This window comes from Candoia aspera, chromosome 1 (genome assembly GCF_035149785.1).
Source record: "Candoia aspera isolate rCanAsp1 chromosome 1, rCanAsp1.hap2, whole genome shotgun sequence".
NCBI lineage: Eukaryota > Metazoa > Chordata > Lepidosauria > Squamata > Boidae > Candoia > Candoia aspera.
The window spans coordinates 272,055,618-272,077,959 of NC_086153.1; the positions used below are offsets into that span (position 1 = coordinate 272,055,618).

Sequence of the window (22,342 nt, forward strand, 5' to 3'; positions counted from 1 at the left end):
TCGCAAACATCCGACTCTGAACCGGAAAACGAATTTGTTTCCATGGAAACTCCTTTCCGCCTGCCTTCGACGTCTGGCGTGGGAAAGAAATATTTGCTCGGGTGCAACCGAGGCTCGTGGAGTTGGCCGTTCCGCTTCCTAAAAGGGTACAAGAGTCGTCATGGAGGGAAGCACATGCCAAAGTGAGGGGCTTTTGTGGATTGTGTGGGGCTGTAGCCTTTTGGCTTGCGCTGATTGTCCTTTCGGTTTTTTTTTTATTGCAGGTCACCCTCTGGATATGCACGGCAGTTGGTCCTTTTGCCCGGCGTGGCACCTTCCTCTGGGCCTGGCTGTGGGACCTTCTCTGACCTCTGAGAAGGGTCTGGGAGTGTGGTGTGTGGGGCGCGCTCTGCAGCCAGGGATGTTGTTGCTTCTTGGGCCGCAGGGCGAGGAGCAGAAAGCGTCCACTTCTTTGTCGGTGAGCCTCAGACAGCGGGCAAGACTGCCAGGGAGAAATAGGCCTGAAGTCGGTGTGGGTGCTCTCATCCCCCTCCCTGCTGACCCATAGGTCGACCAGGTGGAAATCTGGGTCTAGACACCTGAACCCAGATAGCCAGTTTGATGTAGTGGTGAAGGTGCTGGCTTAGAAACCAGGATACAGGGAGTTCTGGGTTTCCCTTAGGCATGAAAGCCGGCTGGATGACTTTGGGCCAGTCTCTCTCAGCCCAACCCACCTCACAGGATTGTTGTTTTGGGGAAAAATGGGGCAGAAGTATTATGTATGTTTGCCACCTTGAGTTATATATAAAAAAGCAAAATCTAATAATAACAACAACAACTCCTTTGGCAAGAGATGTTACACTTTGTCATATTAGCTGGTGCTTGCTCTCCCAACTCTCCTGGTTTAAGTTTGTAGGTATGAAAAGGCTGGCTTGTTGTGATTTTATTTGAGCAAATTTTGGCTTGAGTATTTCTTAATATTTATAGCTTCCGGGTATGTTTTGCATTCTATTTTGTTGCCAAGGCAAAGTGGATGCTCTTAATGCTGGAATTTAGGACAGGAGTAACCAACAGAAGAGATCCTCAGGAATTTCAGGACAGAAATGGAAGTACTTCTTCACACATGTATAATTAACTATGGAATTCATTACCACAGAATATAACATATAGCTTAGATTATTTTTGGAGAGGGTTAGACAAATTAATGAAAAGCACAAGTAACTGGCAGCCTTTCTCAACCTTTTGACCCTGGAGGAACCCTTGAAATATTTTTCAGGCCTCAGGGAACCCCTGCACATTCAGGCTCAAATATAGGCCAGAAGTTGCAAAATTATTGTATTTGTTTCATGGGTAGGCCTGTTACCTCTTTAATGTGAAGTTGCCTGAATTTGAAATAATTTTTTAAATAAATTGTGATCTCCCAGGGAACCCCTAGTGACTCCCGGTGGAACCCTAGGGTTCCATGGAACCCTGGTTGAGAAACCCTGCCATAATGGCTGTATACCATCTACAGGTTCAGAGATAATGGGCTATTGTTGGGGTGAAATCTCAAAACATAGCCATTGACCTCATATTCTTCCTACAATTTCCCTATAGGTATCTTTTGGAGTGGGTGGAATTCTGGGAAACAAGATACTGGGCAAAATTGATCATACTCTCACTCTCAGTGGGCACCCATTCACACCTGTATCTGGTTTTGCATTCTTCATTGATTCCTTCATTGTCTGTCTTTATAGAAATCTGAAACAAGGTTAGGTGATGTTATTTGCTTACAATTGACATTTAAGGTAACATTTGTTGTCTAATACATTGCACATGTCAATGAAATAATTGTGACTCTATCATTCCATCAAGAGCCAGTTTGGTGTAGTGGTTAAGGCATCAGGTTAACACCAGGAGACTGAAAGTTCTAGTCCCACCTTAGGCACAAAGCCAGCTGGGTGACCTTGGGCCAGTCACTCTCTCTCAGCCCTAGGAAGAAGGCAATGGCAAACCACTTCGGAAAAACCTTGCCAAGAAAACTGCAGGGATTTGTCCAAGCAGTCTCTGAGAATTGGACATGATTGAAAGGATTAAAAAAAAAATTCCGTTGTGTATGCAATGCTTTCCTCATTTATTACTATGAATTAAAATGAATTTACATCTAGCACAGAATAGGCATAGAACATTAATATATGTTCCACCTTATGACTAAATATTCAAGACCAATCATATTTTGTTTTAATCCACCCACCTATTATTTAAGGTAGGATACAGTGAAAAATGAGTGTCTTGCTGTAAGTAATTTACTGAGTGTTATCATCTAAACAAAGTTAAGTCTTGGCATTCCAGATTGTCAATCAGCACTGACTCTGTGTGTATAACTTAATAAGGTTTATGGAAATAACACATTTCCTGGATTAACAATATAGTAATGCTCTCAACTGTAAGCTAGTTATAAAGGCTGGGTGTCCAGGATACATTAAGCTAAAGTGTTGCTGGCTAAATTTTTTATATAGCCACTGGTGCTGCTGAAAAATACATGCTTAAAAATTTAGTTCAGAACAACATTCCCTACAATTAAATGAAATATTGGTTGTTGGTGAACTCACATACTACATGAATCTAGTGCTGTTTTTTAGTTTTGGTTTATTAGTAGGCAGCCATGGCATAGGAAACAATAAGTTCACTAATTTTGGAAAATTCTGCTGAATGTGATTTGAATTGTGGCAATTGTATTCCCTAATCAGTAATTGTTATAAAGGCCAAACTATGGCATTTATAACTGTAAGCTATGATGTGATGGCTTAGTTATGTGAATATAACCATGGTGATTTGTAAACCATAGTTTGAAGTTGAGCATTAATTGTGAACCAAACCATTATGGTTTGTTCAACAAACCATGACTAAAACATGGCTTAGTACATTGTGTGAAAGTATGATGTATGGGATCAATATTGTATCATTGACTTTTAAAAGTTGAAACCCAACCATAGGAAGAAGAATTGATGGGTGAAATTGTGTTGTGGCAGAAGAGTTAACCATTTTCTTCTGCACCATTTTTGCATTCAAAGCTCTCACTTCCAGAGTGAAAAGTGAGGGCTTTGAATGCAATATGAGTACTTTCTTCTTAAGAGTTCTAATAGCAGCTTGGGGTAGGGTGGTGGTGCTCTTGATTTAGGGATGGGTTCACAGCTGCAAAGAAAAAGTCTATCTGCATAGATCTGCATTCCTCATGTTTAGTATGTTAACTTGACTGTGTGAATTGATCTATGGGTCAAAGAAAGAGCTAGCCCCAAAACTGAGAGTCTCATGCACACACACTTTGCTCTCCATTACAGGCATTTCCATTACCCAGCTGGAAAGAGGCTTCTGCTTGCAACAGGATATCCAGCTGGAGGAGGTGAGAACAGAAGCATGTGGATAATTTAAAATCTCAGAAATTTTCATCTAATGTAGTAGATTGTTGACTACAACAGTTCAGGTAGTAGTGAACTTCTTAGGATTAATTCATGCAATTTGTTTTTGAATTTATTATTAAGGTGAGTTGATATTTATTTTGTTTTTAACCAGGTTCAGAATAAATGATTCATGTGATTCAGACCTTAAAGTCAAGTACTTCAAATTCTTTAATGCAGTGATATACCCAAATTAGTATCCATCATAGGAGTGACCTCACACATTTGAAGCTTGGAACTACAGATAAAACAAAATAATCACTGGCTTGTCCATTTTTATGTATGCCTGGAATCAGCTTTCAGTTGAATGTCCTGATCTGCAGCTAACTTTGAATTTTCTAAAGATTGCTGTACACCTTGAATAGCTGGGAAACATCTCTGGCTGCTGTACATGTTTAGTAATATTTTAAAAAATCAACAGGGATGTGAGAGAATTTATTCTTTTAGGCAAGGTTAACCGTAATAAGTAAATAATAAATGGTAGATTATAAATAGGTACGGTATTTTGTTCCTGTTGTAGAAATGCAGCTTTCAATGGCAACTAGAGATTTCCTTCATTTCTGTTATCTTTATTATGAACTGATTAACTCTTCTTTTGTCTTGCTGTCTTGGAACGTTTTCCTGATAATAAAGAAAGTCAGCTACAACAGATATACAACACAGCAAGGTTGTGTAGACTGGCTTTGCCTGGATTATCTTGTGTTGCAAAAGCTGTAATACGACTCTTTTTCTAAGTGGCTTCCACTTTTGTTTCTGGGGCCTTTAAATCCTCAGTTCACTTGATATAATATTTGTCTGAAAGTCTGGATAATTTTTAAACTATTAATCAGTTCTAACAGAAATTGGTTGCATTTATTTAGTTAGTGCTACTTTTTTTAACTTGACAGGTTAAAAGGTGCTCCTGTTTAAGTAGACCATACATTAATTAAAAATAACAATTTCCCATAAAGTATCTGTCAAGTACCATGCATTTTTCCATAAAATGCTTAAATATCTCAGAAGCTGCATACCTTCTCTGGGAGGGAATACTTCTTTTGAGATGATGCAAACTGTGGCAATTGCACATGGAAACAAAAAGTGAAGATGCAGTAACATTTTTAAGTATTGTTTTAATCATATACCGTTCTGATAAAACTTCTTACTCAGCTAAGAGTTCTTTAATATTTGACATAAATATGAATGGATAAAACTGTTAAGAGATTACCAGCCAGAGTAATTCCATGAATGAAAATAATACATTAAAGCGAAGAGCATACACACTATAAAAATTTTGGAAACAAATACTGTAACAGAGGAAAAAAATGGAATCTTCTCTGATATAGGCAATTTGGAAGAAGACTATAACAGGTAGGGAGCTGTGAAGGAAGGAATATGTTCTTAAATTTGCTGCTGGAATCAATAGGAAGAATTGGTATCCAGCTTAAATGCTTTTAGTAGCTAATATCTTTATCAAGGTAAGTGTTATCTATAAAAGGCAGACTAGAAATTCTAATCTTCATGCAAGACATAGGCAGATACAAGAAATCAAAACTTAGGATTTCTGCACAGCTATGAAATTGTTACAGATCTCTGAGAGGGCAGTTCTGATGTTCCATTTATTCACTAGATTTCTCTTCAGCCGTTAATTCTCTCTAATACATTTTAAAACACTACGATAAATCCTTTGATAAAAGGATTAGGTTAGGCAGTACCTTCAGCATGCCATCATCAGCTCCACATCTGTAGCTATGTAGTAAGTAATCTTTCATTTTCTTCTTGTAGTTCTGGGTCAGAAGCAGTAAATATATAGTAAGCTTCTTACAGGCAAGACTGAAATCAAATAATTGTCACATACTGAGAGTTTCAGCCTCAACTTTTAAAAAAAGTAGTTCTGGCCTCTTGATTTTTTTAGAGTTTTTTTTTCAGGAAACCAAGTATTAGTATCTCAGGTGATTTCATGTTTTCCTTCTCTTCACTGGTATTCCCTGTTCACACTCATGCTAAAGCATTGCTACTTCATTTTCTTTTCTTGTTGTCAAACTACAATACAGACATTTGAAATAAACAGATGTACACTTTAGCTTGAATTTGAAGCATGTACTATCCCTAAAGTTAATTTTAAAAGTGATTGCTTCTATAGATAGACTGTGTTTAAAAGATGTGTTTATGGAAGAAGAACAAGTTTTTACCTGACATGATTGAGACTGATTTGAAAGAGGATGACAGGATACAAGAATGACATGGAAAAAGGTGTTAAACTGGACATACAAAAGAAACTGGCTGATGTCTTAAAAGGGATATACAAATAACAAACCAAAAGAGTGACCTGGATAATTTTCCTATATTAGATTTACAAAGATACTTGTTAAAGTTTTGAAGAATTTTGTGAGAAGGGACAAAGAAAAAATGAAAAAAATCAAGTTCTAGGACATTATTTGAAGGGATTAAAGATCAAAATTGTTAGAAAAGGAAGGAAGGAATATAAAGTTGGTTTATTTGGTCAAGGTTAAAATAGTTGTTGTCTCTGGTAACCCTTAATGGACTTTTGCTGACATCAAGACTGAAATGACAAGGCTGTATGGGTTTGTTTATAGATAAGAGATGGGATATGAGAAGAAGAGATCATTTGTTGTATTTTAAGAGAAGGTGATAAGTTACTAAAATTGTTTATACTTGTGATGAAGGGGGAAGTCACTTCTTTATATATATATTTTCTTTTTCTTTTTACTATATTATTTTTTCTTTCTATTTTTCTTTCTATTTTTTCTCTCTTTTTTTTTCTTTTTTGCACCTTCTATTTTCTACCAATAGAAGAGACTATCTGTAGCTCAGGGTTGAACTGTGGAGTCCTTAGTGGTCTCTGAGCTTGGTTGTTGACTTGCAGACGTTTCATTGCCCGACTAGGCAACATCTTCAATGCTAGAAGGGAGTGGGGTTTGCCCTCTGTTTATATATAGCTTGCCCTGACAGTGGTGGTGGTGGTGGTGTTCTCTCCTTGGTAGTTCCTTGATTAAGCTGTTGTTTACTGCTTGATTGTTCGTCTGGGGTTAATCCTGGTGTTAATCTTTGCTTATCTGAATATTGATTGCTGACGAGGTGTTCTGGTCTTTTTGTTTCCTTTTAGCTTTTTTATTCTCTGTTTTGAATGGTATGTAAATGTTGTTTACCTCTATGTACCTGTTGATGGCTGACTTGTCTGAGTGCTAAGCTTCCAGGAATTCCCTAGTGTTTTTGGATTTAGCTTAGTCTAGGATGCTCAGTCTCCCAGGTGAAAATATGGCTGAGTCTGTCCATGTGTTGTGAGTTTAAGGAGTTTTCATTGTGTCTTCTGACTGCTAGTTGGTTTAACATCTGAAGTCATTTCCTCTACCATCATTTCCTCCACTGATGAGGCTATTGAAGAAGGGTAGTGTGTTGTTGTTTTCTTTTTCCGTTATGAATTTTATTCCTTTGAAGATGCTATTGATTGTTTCATGTTTCTTCTCTAGTTGTTCCTTTTTTATTATGACGAAGGTGTCACCTACATACCGGACCCATATTTTTGGGAATGTTATAGTTTCTAGATGCTGCATTACAGTCTCTGCTATGAGTTCTGAAAGTAGTGATCCCATAGGTGGTCCTCTGATTTGTTGGTACGTTTGTCCATCAAATTGAAAGTAGGTGGTGAGGCAGAGGTCGATGAGGTCTATGATTCTGGGTATTTCAATTGTAGTGTATTTGATTAGGTCGGGTGTGTTGTGTAGAACTGCTGCCATGGATTCTTTCACTAGTGCTGAGTCTATGGATGTCAAGAGTGCTGTGACATCAAATGAAACCATAATTTCATCTTCTTCTATTTTTAGGTCTTTGATTTTTTTGGAGGCACTGTAGTGGGGAGTTGATAGAATATTCGCTCCCCTCTGTGAAAAATGTGGGCATAATAAAAAAGGAACAACTATAGAGACACATGAAACAATAACATCTTCAAAAGAATAAAATTGTAATATCTAATAAAATTGCTACATAAAAAAGAAGTATACACTTAGAAAGAAAAAATCTAAACGAGACTAAGGAAAATAGAAGAATTTTTTTTTTAAATGCTTAAAAAGGAACAAAAAAAAATTAACCAATCAAAAGGTGTAAAATAATAAAATACAAGGTAACTGTACCAAACTCTTATTTTTATATTTATGCAAACCATTGAAATTCATTTTAAACAGTAAATTGAACCTAGACCAGCTGTGCACTAGTTACATATACCTCTTAGCCCCAAAAGATCACACTGTCAAACTACAGAGGTATACAAGCTGCTTTTTGATAAAATACAACATCAGAGTATTGTTCTAAACCTTCCTCTAATTAATTAAAAAAACCAATCCCTTCTCAAAACATAGAGATGCCAATCTCCCCTATTTGCATCATGTCATGATGCCACCCTCTCACCTAGTGCAGTCCTTATATTCCCCCCAAAATAACATTATCTGGATCCATCCTTTTTTTTATTAATGAAGAGCCAGTGTATATGCAATTTATGTGTATATGTGTTTGTATGTGTATTTATTGTTGACGATGATTTTTCTCAATAATCCACCAGTGCTATTGATCTTCACTGATCCACAGGATCATCAATATCCGGAAGGGAATTAAATTATTATGTATTAGATTAGCATGCAGACAATCATAGGTTCATTTCCCAATATTACCAGATAAGGGAGGAAAATGCTCCTGTCCTAAACCTCCTAGAAAGTAAGAATAGGCAATGTTGAGCTAAAGTGCTAAGAATAAGAGTTGGTGCATGTGGGTTTTCTATGGTCCTAGTCAGATAAATTCAGAAAAAGTCTGTGAATTGGCATTTCCAGGTAATTTAATAAATGGGATATTTAGTAGATCAGACTGAGACCACATTTGCTTATTTATACATGTGTAGTGCTCTCTTTTCTTTTTTTTTTTGGCCTGGGATGATATTGCATCTTGCACCAAAATGAATATTTTATATTATGTGTTTTACAGCCTGGTGAAGCAAAGCCGGGTTGAAGATGAAGCAAATGTAATGTTAGAATGGATCAACGGGGAGCTGCACATCAGAGTCTGCTGTCCTATTGATGTGGGCAGTGAACTGCTATGCCAGTTAACTGAATCACAGGCCAGTCCTACTCGTCTAGAAAATAATAGCCTAACACATACCTCGGATAAGGAGCTTGTTACAGAGAAGAAAAAACTGCAAAAAATGCCAGTAGTTGCCACAACTAAGACCATACATTTAGAAGAGGAGGCTTTGAGGCAGAAAGATATTATCCAGGATTCCTCTTCAGGTACTGTACATGGTGTCCTTGAAACAGCATTTAGAAAGGAGTGCCATAAATCATTCAGGCAAATCAAATAGGAAATGCAATATAAAAATGACTTCATACATTTCTGATAATGGAAAGGCATGAGATCCTTAAGTAAGGAATTGTCATATTCTGTTCACAGGAAATTTGGAAAAAGTGCCCCTTTTGAATCACTGTACAGCCCTAATCTAAGTGTATAAGTTTGGTTTTTTACCAATAGAATTTTACAAGGTAGCTTCTTGAGTTGTCTCAGATTTTTGAACAAGCTAAGATTACTGAAAATATTTAAATGAAAATCTGCTTGGCTTTTATAAAGCTTTCAAGCTGAGGGCTCTTGCATTTTCTATATTTTTATTTTTTTCAAATGGTACCATAATGGGTGGCATTGAAGTATACCTCTCCCTTGAAACCCACAGAAGAGTTGTTTGGAAATAGGTTTTCCTAGTTGTTGTTGTTATTTAATATTTCACTAATATTTTCAAAGCACAGTATTTTTCCATTCAGTATCTCAGTTTCAGAGACTGGGAACTGAGTCTGAGAATATTTATAGTTTGCTGAGCAGATAGACCTGCTGAGTAGAAGTAGTCTTCCTCTTTCTGTCCATTGATCTGAATTTGGTTCAGAAACACTGGCCAATGCAGCCTTATAAGTAGCAATTTGTTATTCTGCTATAACCCGTGAAGTATTTTACCATTATGTAGAATATGTGTGTAAAATATTTGATGGTACAACTATACTACAAACCTGTTTTAGGGACGCGGTGGCGCTGCGGGTTAAACCGCTGAGCTGTCGATCGGAAGGTCGGCGGTTCGAAACCGCGCGGCGGGGTGAGCTCCCGTTGTTAATCCCAGCTCCTGCACACCAAGCAGTTCAAAAACATGCAAATGTGAGTAGATTAATTGGTACCGCTTCAGCGGGAAGGTAACGGCGTTCCGTGAGTCATGCTGGCCACATGACCCGGAAGTGTGCTATGGACAACGCCGGCTCCAAGGCTTTGAAACGGAGATGAGCACCGCCCCCTAGAGTCGGACTCGACTGGACTTTACGTCAAGGGAAACCTTTACCTTTACCCTTAGAATATGTGTGTAAAATATTTGATGGTACAACTATACTACAAACCTGTTTTCAGTTTATATCGTTATAGCTGCTTCATTTTGTTCCAAAACTTTGCAGCTGTTTGGTAAAGACATAAAAATTGTCTTATTCAGAGACTCTCCCACAGGTTTTACTATGAAATAAAATGCAAATATTAAACCATCTTAATCCTTTGAGAAGATTTACCCTCTGACTTACTTTAATGTCTATTTAACCAAATACTGCAACATTTTTTTTAATATAGAAGCCCAAAGTATGACCAAGTCTTAAAAATACAGGTAGTCCTCATTTAGTGACCACAATTGGGATCAGCAACTCGGTCCTTAAGCAAAGTGATCACTAAGTGAAACTGCAACTGTGCTTATGACCTTTCTTCAGCTTTCCTTTGCTTCACAGACCTGCGAAGGTTGTAAATGCAGTCGCTGTCCAAGGCAGTTGCTAAACAAAGACTACCTGTACAGGATATTTATAATTGCATTAAAATGCCCTGGTTGTTGTAGTTCTCAAAAGTACTTCTTTGTCAGTTGATTACTTCTTTAGTCTCTGTCCTGAGTCAAATATTTCCAAAGACTGAAGGTATGATAAGGTATGGAAATAAAACAGTTTTACTATAAAGTAGGTATAAATACTTGATTCTTGTTAAGAGAGCTAACAGTTCCTGGTTCAATTCTTCAGGTATTCCTGATATTCTCAAGTTTGCAGAGTTGAAAGACAGAGCCCGTTGTGTCTCTATGTTGAATAAGAAGCTGCAGAACAAACAGACCTGTGGATTAGTTGTCAATCACAAGAAGAGCAATAAAAATTCTTCCTTGCAACTTGAACAATGGGAGACCAAAATACAGAGTAGAAATAATAAACTTTTTAAAAGCTGTCCTATTTCCAAGGATGATGGAAGCAAAGAAGATGCTATACCACATTCTCAGGAAGAGCAGATGACTGAGATAAAGTCAGATGCAACATTGGTTGAAACCTGTTCAAACTCACCACCCTTCAGCGGAGTTTGCATCAGTGCCATTTTGACTGATAATGTAGAGACATTAAGGGAAGAGTCTTGTGCTGAAGTAATCCCCAACGGATATCCTCCAAGTACACTCAAAGACAGGGCAGAGAATGAAAAGAAAAATCCTAGACAAGAGGAACAGTCGCATAGATACAAGCCTGATGATTCAGCTCACACAGAATCGAGCACTAAACGACGACATCGGTGTAAAGAGTGTGGTAAAGCATTCCTCCAGCTGTGCCACCTGAAAAAACATCATTTTGTGCACACTGATCACAAACCATTCCTGTGCACAGAATGTGGCAAGAGCTATAGTTCAGAAGAGAGTTTCAAAGCACATATGCTGGGCCACAGGGGAGTACGGCCTTTTCCCTGTCCAGAGTGTCACAAAACTTATGGCACCAAGCGTGACCTCCAAGAACATCAGGTATTGCATACAGGCCAGCGCCCCTATGTCTGTCCAGATTGTGGAAAATCGTTTGCCCGGCGGCCCTCCCTTCGTATCCATCGCAAGACACATCAAGTTAAACAACCAAGCTCTACCCCTGCTGCCTGCCAGTGTGTGATATGTGGACGGCACTTGGCCAACCCAGGGTCACTGCGGAACCATATGCGCCTGCACACTGGAGAACGTCCTTATGCTTGTCCCTACTGTCCCAAGTCATTCCGTCAGCAAGGCAATCTACGAGGGCATCTTAGGCTACATACAGGTGAGCGCCCTTACCATTGCCATTTCTGTGGAGATGCCTTCCCACAGCGCCCTGAGCTACGCCGTCACCTGATCTCCCACACGGGTGAGGCTCATCTGTGCACAGTATGTGGGAAAGCACTGCGTGATCCCCACACGTTACGAGCTCATGAACGCCTGCACACAGGTGAGCGGCCTTTCCGCTGCCACCTGTGTCCCAAATCCTATCCTCTAGCTACAAAACTCCGGCGTCATCAGAAAGCCCATCATGGTGACAAGCCCTATCAGTGTAACATTTGTGGTGTAGCCTACAGCCTCCCCCAGAATCTTCAGCGCCACCAGCTTGAGCACAAAGACAATCTAGTCAAGGATTCATCCAAATCTGACATCAAAGATCTCAAGGATATTGCCGTTTCAGAGCAGCCGGCTTTGTTGGTAGTGCACACTATGAATATGGCAGAGCCTGGCAGGAAAGCAGAAGTCCTCATCTCTAACAGTAACTACATTGCAGCACAAGAGAGCTCAGCCCAACACAAGGATGTCATTGAGATTGCTGTCTCAGATACTGAGGAAGAATGTATCATTGTGCAGGAGCAGGCTTCTCCTAGTAACATGTTTATTCTTCAAGAGGGTGTTGGTTTTAGTACTGTGGCAGAAATAGTTGAGGTAGAATTGGGAACTTGAGCATTGCACTTATTGTGGATTGTCTGATGGTCTGCTTTTTCTGTAATTGTGAAAGGGCAACATGAGGGTTCAAAAGCACAGAATACCAGAAAAGGGGCAGGTGTTTGTAACTGACCTCAAATTTGGCTGAATTATCAGTATCAGTACAGTTCTAGGGCCTTTATGATTGGATTGGATGATAACTTCTGGTCTATTCACCAGAGCCTATTTATTAAAAATGCTCACTGAGTATCCTTTTTTGCACGGGCAGTATTGGTTTAAATTAAGCGAGGGCTATTCTTACCTATCTGCGTATCATATAAGATGTGGCAATTCTAAAAAAATAGAGTGGTAATGCATATAAGCACTGATCATGTGGTTCAGTCAAGTAGTTTGAATAATTCAATTAGTTATATCTGTCCACATGGAATGATTAATGTGGCTGTGAGAGCAGCCTGTCCATTGACTAGACAAATCATGTGATTGATTGGTATACAACTTTTGCAGGGTCATACATGATGTTAAGATAGCATGTAGACAGGCCTGAATTAAATCATATTGCAGTTTTGCTGAGAGTTGTACACCCTGGTAGTTGTGCATATAAACAAAATACTTCTTTTTAAAATCAACTAAATACTGAATCTGGTAAAACAGTCTTCCCCAATCTGATGCCTTCAAGATATAACGTGGTGAAACTCCTAATATCCCTAATCTAACTACTGATGCTCCAGTATACTCTTAACTTCTTTGGTTCTCCCCCAGCTAGGAAGAACCTTTTTTCCCCTTTATTTAATAAAGCCAAGTTGGCAGTAGAGGGTAGCATTACAGTCTGTATTACTACATACAACAGAGGCTCTATTTTAATAATAAGGTAAACAGATTTGTTTGGGCCCAGACTGGCAAATACAAAAAAATTCTCTGGCCCCACTTGGGTTTTATAGAATATTTATCAGAGAACATTTAGAAAAACAGAAACTCATGTTCAATAACATAGAAACCATGTTTTAATCAGTGTGTTATGCTCATACTGCTGGATTGTTCTATTTCAAATTGTAAATGAGAGAATCAAGTATTAAAATTAACATGGTATTAAATTAATGAAGGGAAGGGAAGACTGTACTACATTTCTTCATTTTATAGTAGAAAAAGGATAAAAATAAGTTTCAATTTAGTTGCCACATTTGTTTCTTCTTGTATCTTCTTGAACTATCTTTGATTATGAGAATCAGGTTTTACTCATTACTTATATTGCTTCATATTGAAAAGTTACAGTGTGTGGCTCCCAAAACATTTATTTAAATGTAAAGGTAAATATTTTTCCTACAAGATTGGATAGGAGTAACGTATTTGTGGTTATTCTTTCTGCAAGGCAGTGTTTCGGTCTCTGCTGTTGCCTGAAATTGTACAATTGATCAATAGGTATGTCATACGAAGCTGTTGTGTGCTTGCTTAGCAAAAACAGTTTGAAAATGTATGTGTATACAAAACATACATCTCTTATAATCCTTCAAATCCACACTATACTTAATAAAGTATAGATATATCAAATCTATACTTAATAAAGTATAGATAAGCAAATTCAGCATTGCCAATTTTATGAAGAGAAACAGAGCCGAACAAACACTGTCCTGCTTAATTCCCTGGCACAGAGCAGAAACTTCTTTGACATGTGATTTTGTTTGACTCTGAACCCTCATTCCTAACAATGTTTCTTGATGAAAAGCTAGTTAATGGGTATATCTGGAATATTGTAAATTGTTCTACTGAACTGATTTGGTGAGCTGTTTTCTAGTTAGCTATGCTGTCACAGTGTTGCACTTTACAGATGATTATGTTGCAGCATTACTGTGGCATTTTGTCATATACTTACTGTATGATTCTTTTAATTTTAAAAATAATGAAAGCAAGCATGCTGTGAAGCAAAGTGCAAACCTCAGTTGTAATCTTTATTTCCAATAATGCTTCAAGGGCCCACATATATCCTGAAGACATTCTTAGAAAATAAATATATGGTATGGGTTGTATTCTAGTGCTCTCTTCAGGAACGTGTATATCTGACTAGGAAAAAAAAACAGAAGTAAGTGGTTAAAGTACTCTGGGAAATTAGAATAGGTAGTAGAGGACAATCTCATCAGCTTACTTCCTAGTAAATTGATGTTTTGTTACTGACCACGTTCATCATGGCAGTCAATCTGTGAGAGTGTTCATAACATGCTCTCAGAATTCCAAGTGTCCTCCATATAATGAAGATTTCTCTTTTAAAAAAAAGTCTCTGAAGATTACTGACTTCCCACTGGTGTATTCATTCTGTGATAACATTTACAAGCAGTCATATTGTAAGCTTTGGTGTATCTCTTGGAGGCAATAAGATTTAGAACTCCAGTGTGGAATAGCTGGTGTGTATCTTTTGCTGTTCTAGGACCTGGTCCAACATTTGCATGCAACAAATATTGATATAGCTGTAAGTGACCTCAGTGAGGCTAGAACTTAGGGAGTCCTATCATGAGTCAAAACAGCTGTCTTTTTCCTTTGCTTCAGTATTCAACCTGCTTTTTGAACTCAGTAACTGACGTTCCATCTGAGGTGGCTCACTCATACACTGATCTGAAGTGCTAAGTGATGCTTGCTCACAAATATGGGAAGCATTCTGATAATTGCTTTTTAACTGATAAATGGTATTGGTCAGCTTTGCACATAAAGTCTCCTAGGTTTATTCCATACTATGTCTGATTTATACAGAGAATACTGATAAGCATGCAAGTTACATGAAGGAGATGGTTTTAGGTGATATAATTGTATAACTTGTATGACCTGTTGCTGACAAATCCACACTACCTTCTGGTAACATATTTTCTAAGTGCATTTAGACATTCTGTTTAAGCACCTTGCCCAGTTATGGGTATTAAACCAACTAGTTTGTAATTTCCTGAGTCCTCCTTTCCCTTTTTGAATAATGCAACTATGTTTTGTTGGCATTTCTTTGTTTTTTGCAGGGACCAAGCCACTAGGTTACCATGGTAATTGAGTACTTCCTTAAGTATCAGCAGGGTGAAGAGGCTGAACTTAATTGTCCTGTTTTGGGTGTTAAAAGCTGCATTGCCTGGGGGAGGAACTTGCCTGGACTTGTTTTAGTTTCGCTTTTGTAGCTTTCCAGCACAGCCTCTCTTCCCAGTCCTCTCTGAGCACGTGTGAATGCACAGCTTGTAAATATGTTTTTGTGCTTTCTGTAAATAAATATGTTTTTATAGAAATGCCTGGTGTGTGATTTTTCTGATCTCTCGGGCCAAACGCTTTCCAGCACTCTGACAGGTTATGGGCCCAGTCCAGAGAGAGCAGAGAGATCAGCTCCATGCCTCATGCACACTTTTAAAGGCAGGTAGCAAAGACCTGTGAAGATTTTCTTTGGAGCCACCTGGAGATTTTTTAGCCACTGCTGGGCTACAGGACAAAGAAGCCAGCTGAGGTGACTTACAAAAGAAGGAAGAAGCCATGGCTGCCTCCCAGCCCTCAGCAATGCCTCTGGAGCACCTATCAGAGACCAACTACTTGAATTGGGCCCTGAAGATGGAAATGTATCTTCGCAGAGAGAATCTTTGGCTGCCAATTGGTGAGCAAACCCCACAAAATCCCAGTGCTGAATGGCTTAGGATGAGTGGGCTAGAGCCACCATTATCCTGGGAGTTGAGGACAATCAGCTTGTGCACGTGCGTGGTATGCAGTCTGCAAAGCAACTTTGGGAGGCTTTGAGAGACTTGTATATAAAGGCAACAGCAGGGAGTAAAGTTACCCTGACAAAAAAGCTGTACAAAGCCTACCTTGCAGAAGGAGATAGCCTTCCTGAGCACCTGCATTATATTCAGCAGCTGTTTGTTGAGTTGCAGGAGAGAAGTATGGAATTTAGACCTCTCACAAAATCCTATATCCTGCTGTCCTCATTGAATGAAATGTGGAACATGCTGATTTGTACACTGGAGGCTATGTCTGAAACAGGACTCACCCCATTGTATGTTACACAGTGCTTACTTGCTGAATGGGAGAAGAGAGAGGAAAGTCCCCCCCCCATCTCTTCTGGAAAGCTGGAGCACCAGAAAGCAAGGGAAAAGAAAGGAAAAGAAGCTGAGGCAACACCACTAGCCAGCTAGTGATGCTTCAATTGTGGTTCAGCTGGATGTTTGCAAAAAGACTGTGCCTTGAGACCCAAGAGTAGAAAGACAGAGAAGAACACAAGGGCAGCACAGAAGAAGGCTCTTCAGACAACCCAGATTGCACAGGTTGCTGAGAAGGGTAATTCTGATGTATGGGTGTTAGATTCTGGGGCCAATTGTCATTTATGTAATTGTAAAAGCTCTTTTGTGTCACCGTCTAAAACTGAAAGACAAAGTGTATCTTTGGCTGATGGGTCTGTGACCAAAATTATGGGACAAGGTGACTTGTATTTATCCTGCTTGGGAGAAACTGTAAAAGGTGTGTTCTATGTGCCAAATTTACAGTCAAACCTTTTATCTGTGGCACAATTGGCTGCAACAGGCTATGTCATAACATTTAAGAAAAATGGTTGTGAGATACATAAAAATGGGTGTGCTACTGGTATTTTAAAAGACTCCTTGTACATTGTGCAAAATGCAAGGAAGCCAAGCTGCAAGGCTGCAGTTGGCAACACTCCAAAGCATGACCAATGTGTACACCTGATGCATAGGAGATTTGGTCATGCTAATTTCAAGTATATAGCATAAATGCCACAGCTGTGTGCTGTCCTAAAGATAAAACCCTGTTACAAATACTTAGACTGTGTAGTTTGCAAAGAGTGCAAAACACATAAAGCTCCTGTGAGTAAGCAGTGACAGAGTTACAACTAGACCTCTAGGAATTGTACACTCTGACATTATTGGTCCTCTTGCTCCAAGTTTTGGACAAGGAAGGTATGCAATGACCATCACTGATGATTTCTCAAGATACACATTTACCTACATTTTAAAACATAAAGATGAGGCATTTGAGAAATTTAAAGGTTTTGTGACATGGGCAAATGGAAAATTCCCAAGGCCTGTATCTGCACTCCAATGTGATAGAGGAGGAGAGTACCTTTCTCACAAATTCAAAAGGTTCCTAGCAGAAAAGGGGATAGAACAAATTCTTTCTAACCCTTAAACCCCTCAGCAAAATGGTGTTGCTGAAAGAAAGGGCAGAACCTTGCAAAATGCAATGGAATGCATGCTTAAAGATTCGAATTTATCGTTCAGATATAGGGCAGAAGGAATATCCACTGCCTGTTATGTACAAAACAGATTGTATAATTCTGTGATTCAGGACACTCCATTCAATTTGTTTTATGGTGTGAAACGAAAGGTAAACCATCTTCTAGGCTTCATTTTCATAATGATTTTCTGCATTGTTTGCACCAAGCATGTAGAAATACAAGAATGATGTTAAGAGTTAGTTGTCTTCTCCTGATAGAAGAGTAACTCTCGTGAAATGAGTAGCACGTGAAATCTGCCAGAGTTTTCAGCTGAGATCTTTTCCTAACCCATTACCTACTTCAACTTATTTTAACTTGTGGCCCTAAGGTAAGAAGAGTTATTATGCAGGATGGTTTTATATTTTTAATAATATGAAATTAAACTTGTATGGGCTGAACCATCTCTGAGATCTGCAGTTCTCTGGTCTGCCATTTTAAGCAATCAATGTCTAGCGATGTTTACTGGGTAGTCATACAACACATTAGCAAAGGTGTTGTATAACTACCTGGTGAATCAGTTCAGTAAATTCAGACATGTTACCTGAATTTCAGTAAATTCAGACATATATAGTTTTTGGTATGTATATTCATGTATTTTATCATCCTTTATTCTATCATTAATGTGCTCTGTGATGTGGGTTAGGCTATGAAACCATACTTGGCCCAACATCACTCAATAATATATGTGAATAGATGAATCACATATATTGATCTCTCCATTCAAAGTTCATTTGTTCCCTACACTGACAGTCATGTTAATTTGCTTGAAGGTTGCTAATTTCCTTCTTGGCCCCCAGGTATAGAAGGGCCTCTCTCAAGCTCTGCAATCATACGATGAATCTATGCCATCTTGTTCAAGATACTTTGTGGCTGGTGAGGAACATGGGCTTAAAAGACAGCCATGGCTCTTTAGGCAGTCAGAAGATCCTAACATTTTTATCTGTCTGTTTTTTCCAGGCACTTCTAAAGTGATACATCTAATCTTGCAGTCCTCAGTGCAGTCATATAAGACCCATAACCCAGGTCCTGAGCTGGAAGTTTCTCAACCATTTCTCCTGTGTACTCGTGTGTTGACACTCTACTCCTCAGATACTGTTCTCATCTGGAGGAAGGGACTGTGTAATTGCTCTTTGTACAAGTGGCCAAAGAGTTGTTCCCAGCTGACCTAATGCTAATATTTGCCAAGCTTTGGTAGAGATAACATATTAACCCATTCATGAAGGAGACAGGAGCAAGCAAAAGAGTTCTGGGATTGGTAGTTCATCTCCAGCATTTACTGTTTGCCTCAGATAAAAATAGAGAAGACTTAAATAAATAGATTTTTTATCAGTTTTGAATATTCAAAGTCTGATATTTCAAAGTGAATGGATTCTTCCAAATATTTTAAGTTTCAGGTCCCATCAGCCCAACCAACTCAGAGAATATCAAGGAGCTGTGGCAGTTGTAGTCCAAAAGAACCAGAAGACCCCAGTTTATATTTCTTTATTCAAAATGATGAATTAAATGTTAATTTTTTCCCAATCAAAAATAATTGAAAGGTTAGACTTTAATTTTAATAGGTAGGCTGGATCCATTGAGATAATGGCAGTGCTAGTGCTATTTCCTTTTCTAGTCTATTGGAAGCAGGAGAGAGAAGGGAGACAAAAGCAACTTGGTCATCGACAGTGAAGATAAAAATTCTCCCAAGTCGAGCTCAGTTCCTGGTGACTACATGGTCAACCTGATAAGATCCTGTCATGTAAGAAAGAGCTTTAAATCATCAAACAACCATTGCAGTCACTTTGCTGAGGGGCTTTAAGGGCAAAATTGTTCACATTAGAAATAGAGTTGAAAAATCTTTACCAGTCCTCTTTAGGATTGTTTTTGACAATGAAAAGTAGATACATACTGTATATGTATATGTAAAATAACCAGTCTGGTGGGGCTGTTGTATGGACCATCAAGTCAGAGTGGGTTGGAATAATTTTCAGTACTTATGGTTGGTGTGGACAAGACACATGAAAGTGTTCACCTAAATCTCAACCCAATCCACAATTCCTCTTCAATCTCTGTTACCCTTTGAAATAAACCAGATCAGGAAACAATGCCGCAAGAAACATTAGGATGACTTTATTGATATATGCTATAATGATAGAAAACTTGACGGTGTTTCTCCTTCCCTCCCTCTTAAACCAAAGAGAGCCAAGGCAGAGAAGCCTGAGTTTCTTTCTCACACCTTTATGTTCTCCCAGGCTAAATTCATGTTTTCCCGATGGTTGCCACATATTTTCTTCAAGGCCATCACTATACTCCTCTGCACTCCTTGATAATATGCTAATTGGCAGACAAGGGAATGCTTTCATTCTGAGTAGGCATCCCAGCACAATCAGATATACTTTTACAACAGCCTGCTGGTTTCACTGATTAGAAATCTATTGAAGTGCCTATCACTGGCTCCTGGTGTGCTAATGGCAGTAGGCATCATGTGATCTGAAACGGTGCACTTTCCATGCTGCTTTCTACTCCCACCCAATGATTTTGCTTTGGCCACAAGGGTCCAGAATTCTATATGTCTGGCAGTACCTGGCTGAACTGGTCTAAGCTTTGAAAGCTAAGCAGCATCTGAATCAGAGATCACAAGGGAATATCAACACTGTAGGCTACACTGGAAAGTTGCAAATATCAAAGAAGAAAAACTCTTCAGTCAAATTTGTAGTAGCAGAGTAAATGTTTATCCCAGCTTGCAAGCAAGAAGACAGCCTTTGTTTCCTTCTAGGCATGCCTTCTAAGGTTTTTGTATATTCAACACAGGTAATTTGTTGCAGTTAGGATTTATTCAGCAAAAATACAAACATTCCTTCATTAACATTTTCCTCTTATCCATACACAAACCAATTTCCTCCTCCTCCTGTTAATTCTTGAAGTTGGTAAACAAGATCCCAAACTCTTTCCCAAGAACTTCTTGAAAGCCAAATAACTCAGCATATACAACAATTCATAAGAAGGCTAGTCGTAGGACAAGGTGGCTTCATTTGAATGCAAAAATGGCTATGCTCTGGTTTATTCACAAATTCCTTAATTTTCCCAGAACTACATTCAATTCATATTCAGTAAACAGAGGTCAGCACTATATACATATAAAAACACATGTTCCAAAAACAAGGAAAACTTATACCTAAAAGAACCAAACATTCTTACCCAATAACTGTGGAAACCCATCCTTTAGCCTCTACCAAATCTGTGAAGTTTTGGAGTTGTTTGCCACATCCTCAGGTATCTGGCTAACAGTTCCTTTATAGCGACAGCCTCCCTACACGGGGGCAAATCAAATGGCAAAATATGGCTTGGTTTTGACAATTTTCTCCTAGAATGGGATGGAAACATGGTGCATTGCTTCAGTGCTATAACAAATGGCAGATAGTAATGCATCTATGTAACATTATCCAGACCAATTATCTGGCAGATATTTGTAGGCACAGTTGGTATGTATGAAATAATATCCAACCAGGACAGTAAATCCATCTGTACAGGAGTGCTTACAAGTGAAAACCTGTTGAAAACAAGTTAAGATTTGGGCTGCTATTAGACACAAATGTACCATTTCCCATGGTCAACTCCATTTTTCACATGTGAGTGTGATCCACAAAAAGAGACCCATTACCTGTCAAACAAAAAAGAAGAGAGGAGAGGAAGAGGAGAACCCAAATATAGTCAGTTATATTGTACTCCACAATCTGCCAGGTTTGGTGGGGCACCTAGTTCCTTTTTAAAAGGTGCAAATTAATTTCAGTGGGATTGTATATGATCATTGGGATTTCCCCTAAAGAATTTATAGGAAGGTGTGTACAGATATAATGGTCAGGTTAGGGTTATGAGCAAAAGACAGGATATTTTTCAAAAACACATTGGATTGTAAAGTACCTACTATAAGGATAAATATGCTTGCAATAAATGCAGATGCCCAGGATGAGAGAGATGAAGCCATTATAAAAATTAAAAATATTCCATCTAAGTGCACAAATTATATTAGCAATTATAACAGCTATTGTTCAAAAGTTCAACGACTTACAAGATGTAGTAGTATCATGGTTGTTGCAGATACGTCAGCTGGAAGTGTTCTAGCAAATTAGGGGTAGGAATCTAGCAAAAGTTGGAACTCAGTTTTGGATAATGGAGTAAACATTATTCAGGAGTTAGTATATTCAAAGAGAATTAAGTCTAGGGGGCAAAGGTAACTTTACAGGGATTTCTTAGCAACTGTCTGTCTTCCTAAGTTAGCATTGGAGATTCTTCACATATTGAGGCAAATCCTCTTTGGCAAGGGAGAGCTTACTAGCACATCATGTTGCCCCCCCCTTTTCCCACCTGTATAGTAAAGGTAAATTACTGCCAGAAAGGTCCTGACAAGTGCTTTGTGAAGGTTGGAGTTTCTGAGAACAAGTAGGCAGAAGTGACTTTAGGATTCCTGTCTGCTTGGTAAACCTTGCAGAGATGTTTTTCAAGCAGCTGAGTTGTTATTGGGTTGGGTCAATGGAGATGGAACTAGCTTAGCATACAATGCATGAATCCATGCTGGTAGAACTTGACACTACGTGGTGGTGGTAGTGGTCAGTAGGATCTGAGATGGACCTTCCCACCTGGGTTCAAGTACAGTTTTTTGCTGAAAGCTGTTAAAGTAATCCCAATCTGCAAAGTTCAAGGGATAGCAAAACAGCCTGAGTTCCCATGACCTGTGAATAAAACCTTTCATCAGTTTCAAACAATACTGTAACATAACATCATCCATCAGGTGAATGTCCACTTGTGCCATATTCAGTGGTGGTGAGACTGAAGCCTCATCAGCCAGGCAGACTTTCACATGGGTTTGGTTCAATGGCTGCTCTGACTGTGTGTTCATAGTGCTAAAGGTATGGCTCACAAAGTTCTTTAATCACCTGTTCATTCCCTTATTTTAAGCCAGGACAGTCAGATGTCTTT

At 38.7% G+C, this 22,342-nt stretch overlaps 1 protein-coding gene across 3 annotated transcripts; it reads left to right on the top strand.

Moving 5' to 3' along the window:
* The first annotated feature begins 8 nt into the window (after positions 1-8).
* On the top strand, positions 9-14,532 carry ZNF408 (zinc finger protein 408). Of its 3 annotated transcripts, XM_063289689.1 has the most exons (5): positions 9-182; positions 264-457; positions 3,300-3,361; positions 8,385-8,686; positions 10,475-14,532. In XM_063289689.1, the coding sequence occupies exons 1-5, from the start codon at positions 161-163 to the stop codon at positions 12,169-12,171; spliced, it is 2,277 nt and encodes a 758-aa protein (XP_063145759.1). In that variant the 5' UTR covers positions 9-160; the 3' UTR covers positions 12,172-14,532. The 3 variants fall into 3 exon arrangements, with proteins under 3 accessions (XP_063145759.1, XP_063145758.1, XP_063145760.1); XM_063289688.1 differs by having other exon boundaries at positions 9-457; XM_063289690.1 differs by lacking the exon at positions 3,300-3,361 and having other exon boundaries at positions 9-457.
* Positions 14,533-22,342: the final 7,810 nt, after the last annotated feature.

Excerpts from the sequence above, each read along its gene's own strand:
- ZNF408 (XM_063289688.1), top strand. The coding sequence starts at position 161 with ATGGAGGGAAGCACATGCCAAAGTGAGGGGCTTTTGTGGATTGTGTGG. Across the intron at positions 3,362-8,384 it reads AGGATATCCAGCTGGAGGAG|CCTGGTGAAGCAAAGCCGGG; the intron begins GTGAGAACAGAA and ends TGTGTTTTACAG. Across the intron at positions 8,687-10,474 it reads TATCCAGGATTCCTCTTCAG|GTATTCCTGATATTCTCAAG; the intron begins GTACTGTACATG and ends TCAATTCTTCAG.